Raw genomic sequence first — 8,307 nt, 5'->3', positions numbered from 1 at the left:
ACTTACTGATGTGTACGACCACAGCACAGGCTTCCACTGGTGACATCCTTGATGGACCGTCACAATCACATGTCGAAAAAGAATATGGTAGATCGTCTATAATAACAGGCAGATTAAAAAGGTTTTCAGGTTTTGATGAGTATGACTACATGGGTGATCAGTAAACAATAAATCACAAGGAATCATGTGTCTCCAAAAGTAGACAAATCTGAAGAATGTCATCAATTTTGCATGCTGTAACTGATGAATAATATCATACTGGCTTTTGTTGTTTGGAGGTGGATCGTTTTCACTGATTTTCTATGACTGCAGAGTAGCCTTACAAAAATGCACTGCCGTAAAAAGTGAAAAGAAAATCGGACAGTGAAATCAGCTGAGAAATGTATGTTATATTTGTAATTGGTCACCTGCCAAAAGCCCCCATATTAAACAATCAAATCCAAGAAAGCAATATCCGCATAGTAACCATGGAGGAAGGGAGCTCTCTGTCTCATTGCCTCCATTACTAACTGTTGTCTGTGTTGTCCTCAATGACCTTAGCTCTGCTGTTGCTAAGTTGAGTTAAACTTTGCCTTCCTCCACCAACAGAGACAGACTGTCCCCTTCCCCTCACAGCTGTGTGGTCTGAATGCTGGAAATAACCGCCGGCCTGCGGAGCAGGAGTCATGGTTATTTAGCAGCGGCTAATGTTGGCATTGTGCCTCTGTGAACTGGGGGGGGGGGGAGAAAACCGAGAGAGAGAGAGAGAGAGACACACAGGTTGCGCTTTGTCGTGAAGAAATGCTGAATTGTTACTCAGAGACGTGACAAAAATCCAGTGGAAAGAAGAAACAGGAAAAGCGTGGAGGAGCTTCCCAGATGCGAAGGTGACAAAAAGGACAAAAAACAAAAAGCAAAGATATTGTACACAAGAAGTGGAAGCTGAAAAATATAATACAATAAATAATCGTCACACCAACCATAATCGTGGTAAGAACTGCGGTGGAGACATTATTCTTATTGTGGGGTGGTGGTGGAACAACTGGCCAGAGGAATATTGAAGGAAATACCTGTTGGTTCAAGGCTTGGACTGGGTTGAGTTCTGCCTTGGTTCTGCCAGTCACATGTCCGCAGCTGACCTTTTGGACCACACTGCTCTCTTGGAGGATGAGATGGGCCTCTGCTTCACAGAGGTGAAAGTAATGTTAAAGTAATGATGAAATTAATGTCAAATTTTTAAAAGATCTTTGATGGCACCTGTCCGGGGTGTACTCCGCCTCTCACCCGATGACAACTGGGATAGGCTCCAGCCCCTCCGTGACCCAGCCGACAGATTAAGGGTATAGAAAATGAATGGATGGATGGATCTTTAATGGCATATACTGTGACTCCATACGAAAGCTTTTGTTTCAGACACTTTGATGTTCCATAGATTTATGTCAGGTAAAGCAAAGACAGACAAGATTAATCACAAACATCTACACACGTACATCAACCAGTTTACCCTAAACAATGTGCACCAAGCAAGATTAGAGTCCGGTTCTGGTTAGCATTTTTAGTGCAGCTGGTCAAGGGGCTCTGGAGAGTCATTAGCAATCAGAACACAGACACGTCTTGTTGCCACTGTGGGGGAAGGAAAGAGAATTGCAAGAAAAGTCCAAGCTCCTCAGAGTACTTTTACCATCTTGTCTTTGAGTAAATCCGGGAAGCTGCTTTGTTCTGATTGATCCTTGATCCACCAGATGCCCCGATGTTGCACTTAAAGTAACAGATACAGGAGCAGGTCATCTGCTTGTGTCCATTTAGGGTTAGTTCCCATCTGACCTTTGGTCTCTAATTGTAAAATCTAAAGAAGTTCTAGAAAAAGTTGGACATTTCTAGTCTTTGCTCTTCCTTTGTTTTGACATTCCTCAGGGAGATGACGTGATCTGTGACCTTGGAATGTCATTAAGGCACAACCATCCGAACAGAACGGAAGACATTTTGTACACTGTTAGAGGTATGTTACAAAGCCTCTCATTTATTCATGTGGCAGACTGCTACACACCTGCTTGAAATAGCATACTTTTTATCTTTATTTATTCATTTCATTTTTACCTCATTTCTATCCCTAAATTGCCCCCTTCCCAACATTCAGGTATCTGAATGGCAATGTATCAACAATATTAGGAATTTAAAAGTAGACAATTGAAGCCTTTACTTTTAACATCATCAGCTGTTAATGTGAAGCTAATGCTAGCTAAATCTCTGTTGACATTAGCATTACATTACCTAATTCCACTTCTCTTGGATTTCAACATCTTTGGGTAAGACATGAAGACTTAGACAATCTGCTTTCCTTCTCTCACAGCTGTTAACGGAACATGTCAGGTCTGCTCTTCACAGCAAGAGCAAAACACATCTTCACTTCGTGCTAACTTCTCTGCTAGCTTGTGTAAACGCTTGATTAGGGCTTTCCTTGTTATAAAATTTCATCAATTGATTATGAACCCCTTTTTAAAAGTTTTCCTAACGACACAAGAACCATTTCATATGATTACATCTTAATACATTATCTACACTGCAGTATTACTTAATGTTAATTATTAATTATTACTTAATGTGTTATGTTCAAGCATCACTTCCAAAGCCCACATCTCATGGGCGTCACCAGCAGTTACACTGTACATAAGTCCATCATCATGTGAGATGAATTCCATGCACAGGTTGACCTTGAGATGAGATTTTTTTTATACCTCCATGCTGACAATGAAATCTGTGTACGAGACATTATGTTCTTGGATGGTCCGTTCGTATGTCTATCCCATTCTCACCAACGCCCATGAGGGAATTTTTGATTCAAGGATGATGTGAATAGAATCTTTATGGTCAATGGTCAAGATTTTTGGCTGTATCTATTAAATCAAAGAAAACTCTATTTTTTTATTTCTATGTATTTAAAAGTTTCTTCCAAGCACATAAAAGTATATTATGTGAAGCAAGATGCGGATTTAAACTCCAACTTGACTGGGTGGCGATAACATGCAACCACAAGACGATAATTCTACTTTTTCTCCTTTGGTTTTATCAATCTTTTGCTTCCAGGCTTCTAAAAACCACATTTCTACTCATTGTAATCATGTGTCCCACGGTTGAGAAAGATGAAAAGCTTTTAGGCCATTTCTAAAACAGAAGCATATCGACATCAGAGGACGTGGGATTTCTTGGCACGATAAGAAGGGTCAAGCAAGACCCCAAAAATGAAGTCAAGTGGCTGAAAATGAACACAATTTGCAGCATTGTTCATCCGAAGACCTTCAATGTGTAAGTGTGAGTGAAGTTATGTGCACACGAAAAAAGCAAGAACACACAATAACAGAAGATAAGGAGACATAGCACTTTTTACAGTTTATTGTATATATATATATTCATATATATATATATATATATTTATAAAACTAGAAAAGTAAGACTGTTTCAAATTCATAAACAGCTGTCCATTTATTCATATATACATATATATACAGTTTCAGTCAGAAGTCTGGACCCATCTATCTTCAATTCGGAAAAGGTAGCGTCCAAACTTTCAAATGAAAGTGTATATATACATTTACATATTATCTACAGACCCAATACAGTGATCAGCTGATAATTTATTTCTGTGTGTTTGTGTTCCATTGCATAGAAAAAGGCACAGCTCTTAGGTCTGTGTAAAATACAGCCTTTGTAGAGGGAATCAGACTTAACTGCGGTCAGTCTGTATCTGCCGCCACACACTCAGACAGCGCTGAAAACCGATTCGGTGACAAACACTGATTGAAAAGTCTCAGGAGCTTGAATGTTGTTCAAACTATGTACAGTACTTTTGGCATTGAAGCATCCATGACAGGCTTTGGAGTCTTGACATCTGAAGGTTGGAGACGGGGTTTTTAAAAATCTTTTTGAGTATTGCTGCATGAACTGTTTTCCTTCAACTGGAAAATGTTGAACAAAAAAGAAAAGAAAAGAAAAGTCCTGGCCGCCACCCCACAAGTAGATAAATAAACAAAGCAACAAACAAACAAACAGATAAGCATGATAATATAACCAACTATGTATATTAAAAAATGGCTTCCACTCATTATTCCACACTCCAATACATTCCTATCTAAAATACATTCCTACCACACATTCTGTACACACATTTACAATCCATATGTTCAATTCACATAAAAAAATAAATATATTTACACAGAAAATACCAAACAAACAAAGAGAAAACTATATGAATAAATAACTTCAATGGGAAGAAAAAAAAAAAAGCACTCCAAAATTCAAACATAGTGAAAGGAACAAGACACAGTCGTCTACAGACAGTATTACTTGGTGCTCCCCTCACAGTCTGCTCTGAGTTCAGTTAAACCTCGTGGCTGACATCGTATGGACACGGGGAAGCAAATGATCGACCGACGGAGCAACATTCACCTCGTCCTCGCTGCCGCTGGCTTTAGTGAGGTGACTCAGACTAACAACTGATGAGTCCAACCCACTATCACCACCCCCACTGACAAACTAACTCACACAACTGGGCTAATTTATTTTACAGCTGTTACTTAGTGGCTTTTGAAGTGAAAATCCACTCTTGAATATTTTGCTACCAGTGATATATTCTCCATTTGGACCACTGCTACAAACTGCCCGGAAATGTGTGTCCAATATTGCAAACTGTCAATAACTAGACACAGTAGAAGATATGCCGATGATGAAATCCATGGATTACAGGACGAAATAATTCGATGTAACGTCTGTGATGGGATATTTCAGACCAAAATGCAGTGTGAAGTTCATATTTTTGGTTCTGTGCCAATATTGGTCCATTTACAGCCTGTGGGGGGGGGGGGGGGGGGGGGGGGGGGGAGAGATTAGTGTTCTAAAACAACCCAAGCCTTCAGCGTGGCTGCAGCACCAGGTTAACACTGTGGTTTTGGTTTCCCACTTCACTGGAGATCTGCGATTAATTGATTTACGTGACAGATTGAGAGAGCTTTCAGTCAGACTGTAAAAAGTACCGCGCAGAGTACATACATGAGCAGAACTGCAGAGAGCTCGCATGTAAGGGCAACTATTCTTTACACAAGTAAATACACTCGGCAAAAAAGAGGGATGTGAGTAATACTGTATGCCCCGCTTTAATTCACCTGTCACTGTTTCACCAAATCCATAGGAACCGAACCAAAAGTGTGTTCTTCCCACTTCAATATTCCATTTTCTTCCTGTAAAGTCCTCAGAGCTGCACTGGTACCACAATGAGCCCTGAAGCTCCGCACTTTTCTTTTCAGTTCGTCTGCATCCGACTGGGACCCACCAGTCGGTGATGGCGCTGCTTTTGCTTCCAATGTAAACACACTTTCCCGTAGGTGGAGCTCATTTGAATTCTGCTGCAAGTGGATCACGATAGCCAGCTCATTTGACCAAGCTCATGTAAAACAGCAGGAAGAGCACAGTTACGTGTGCCTGCCAACACAGTGGGGAGAGAGAAAAAAAAAGAAGACAAAAAGTCCTGAACAGAATTTATAGACGTGATGTGCGTGAGAACAGACATCTCCTTATACCGAAGGAGTTTAACAAACAACCTGTCAACGTCTTTTAGAGCTACCCCCAAAGCGTCCTTTTATAGCAAAGCTAATATGTAATCTAGCACACTGGTAAAACAATGCATTCCTTTTTCTATGCTTGCTTTACAATTAAAACAAAGCATCTGTAATAAGATAAAGATTAAATAATTATCATTTGATCATGTAAAATTACCTTACTTAATAATAGTTTTAATACAATACAATAAATTAAAAAGAAAAAAACATTGAGGAGTGACCTGTCTAGGCTGATAAAGTGAGAAGAACTAAAAAAAAATATTGTAAAAACAGGAATAGAATAAGTGGTCATTTGAAAGGCACTCATCTGCTAAAAGCCATAATTACTGAGTGTTTGTGTGTATCTGGTATGTGTTTGCTTCCTTGTATTTCTGTACCTGTGAGGAGTACATCTCCCCACAATGATGGCATGAAAAAATCTATTTATAGTTACTCTTCAGGGTTAAGGCTTAGATTCGGATTAAAGATTAGAATGTATTAGGTTGAACTTTAGGGTTACGAAAGGAGGCGAGTCAATGAAGGTCCTCACGTGTATACATATACAAATATATGCGTCTCTTGTTTCCCAGTTACTTCATTTCCATATCTGGAAAGGCAAGCGCAGTGCATGCACAGTGTTGTGTAGAAGTAGTAGTTGTGATAGTAGTTCTAACTGACATCACCTTCGATGTTTACAATTATCGACCTTTGAAGAAAGTTTTAAAAAAAGAAGAAAAGAGAGAAAAAACAAGACTGACAATGTAAAAACAAGAACAAGGAGAAAAAGAGAAAAAAAAGAAGGAAAAAGGATCCCAAATTTTCATTCCAGGCTGTTCTCAGGGTTAAAGAATCACTGTTTCTGAGCCGTTAGTGTCCACGAGTCACGAACCCACCAACACCTCCATGATGTGGTCCAGTTCTGTCAGATCGATTTTGAAAGGCTGATTGGCTGAAACCTGGGGGGCGGGACCACTGTACGGCGATGCCAGGGATTTGAGGAGGTCATCTGCAGTTACCACCGGCGACAGTTTGGTGAGGCCGCCTCCCGCCGTGACTCCCACAGCCCCCGCTGTGGTGCAGGGGTCAAAGTCATACATGGACGTGTCGATATCGGCGAACAGGACGTCGTCCAGCGCCAAATCCGAAAGAAACCCAGAGGGAGAAGAAGAGGAAGGAGGGGACGAAGGAGAGGAGGAAATATCTGCTAGGCCACTGGGGGGAATTGTGGGCAGAGTTTCCATTTGCCGGAGCTCAGAAGAGCGGCTCTCTAGTAGGAAAATGGCAGCTGCCTCTGGTTTAGCACCCATGGTCCTGCAGTCTCTGGTGGAGCCTGGGGGTGTTGGGGAGGGGGACACTAACTGGGGGGGCAGGGTGGTTGGTGTAGGAGCAGGGGAGGTAGTCATGGTTGTAGTATTAGCTGCTGCTGTCCTTGTTATGGCTGTAGAAGGACCCAACTCCATTTCACTCAGATTCGAGCGGAAGCTGCCATTTGAAAAGACAGCCACAGGGACACTGAGGGGCGCCTGGCTCATAAGTGCTGAAGGAGGGGGCACTGGGGGCGGTGACAAGGGAGGAGTGGGTGGAGATGTGGCACAAAAGGCTGAATCTCCACCATCCTCCTCCAGTAAAGAGGCTGGGGTGAGGCAGGCTTCCAGAGGGGCGGGACAGACCTCCACACGATGAGGGTAGGCCTGGGATGCCTGGCAGTTGGGAGGCACCATTGGGTGGGGTGAAGGCGGTGGAGCAATCACCGGCATCAACAGTGCAGAGGGCTGGGATACCTGTGCGGTCGCTGCTGCTGACAAAACACCGAAAGATGGTGGTGCCTCACGGAATCCCTCATCCATGGGGTCATCAGGCGGCGGCGAGGGCGGAAGGAGCAGCGGCCGCAGGGAGCCTTCCTGCTTGAGCTCGTCTTGGATGCGACGGAGCATGTTGTTGATGAGGACGCGGCGCTCCAGGCTGAGCTCGCCATGCGGCCGCTGACTATAGAGCTTCATCAGAGAGATGTTGAAGATGGTCTGTCTCTGCAGGGTGTATGACACCTTAGAAAGACCCTCTGGAAGAACACCTAGCCCCCCTCCCACCACCGACGCCTCCAGCGTTTTGCCTTCCAGCCCCTCTTCATCCTCGTCCAGCTTCCGCTTCGCACCTTTACCGAACATATATCTGAAAAACACACACAAAAAGAAACAAAAACAGAAGTTAATTATGTGCCCCAGCTTCCAGCCCCAAACCCAACCCAAGGGCCTTGAAAAGTTTACAATGCAACACAAAAGTTGACAGATTGTTATTCTTATGGGCTATTTTATGGATTATTTGCAATGTATAAAGAACTGTAAAGCCGTCCAAATCCCCTGCTCTGCATGGTACCAGTTTGCAGTCAACCAAGTTATTAGCCAGTAGTTTTTGTCTGTTACATAATAGGTTCACCAGAAAAAGCCCAATACTAACAAGTTGTAAGGGGGCATATCATCACCTTTTGTAGCAGAGTTGGGTATACCTCAGTTAACACATTGATTCTCCTCCTGTGCTTGTACTAGGACAAGGACAGTAGTCTAACCGAAAGGCCAAATGGTGCTACAACCGTAGCTTGACCCAACTGTACATATAAACGTTTTGCGATACATTCACTATTCAAGTTTTCAGCCTGAAACCTAACAGCTTAGCTGCTGTGATTCAAGAAGCTGCTTAAATGCAGTGAGGATATTCCAACGAGGGATTTAATAAGAAAGAAAAA

The 8,307-nt window shown here is 42.4% G+C and overlaps 1 protein-coding gene across 2 annotated transcripts in view; it reads right to left on the bottom strand.

Annotated features, from left to right (window-relative positions):
- Positions 1-3,425: 3,425 nt before the first annotated feature.
- sertad2b (SERTA domain containing 2b) overlaps positions 3,426-8,307 on the bottom strand; it is a 41,540-nt gene continuing 36,658 nt past the window's right edge. For both annotated transcript variants that reach the window (XM_072391480.1, XM_072391479.1), the window contains exon 2: positions 3,426-7,736. In XM_072391480.1, the coding sequence (XP_072247581.1) occupies positions 6,449-7,732 (1,284 nt within the window). In that variant the 5' untranslated portion in view covers positions 7,733-7,736 and the 3' untranslated portion in view covers positions 3,426-6,448. The remainder of the gene's footprint in view (positions 7,737-8,307) is intronic.

This window comes from Leuresthes tenuis, unplaced genomic scaffold, assembly GCF_036924035.1.
Source record: "Leuresthes tenuis unplaced genomic scaffold, fLeuTen1.0.hap1 SCAF_8, whole genome shotgun sequence".
Classification (NCBI taxonomy): domain Eukaryota; kingdom Metazoa; phylum Chordata; class Actinopteri; order Atheriniformes; family Atherinopsidae; genus Leuresthes; species Leuresthes tenuis.
Note: the sequence above shows the minus strand (reverse complement) of the source record. Positions and strands in the feature narration are given on the sequence as shown.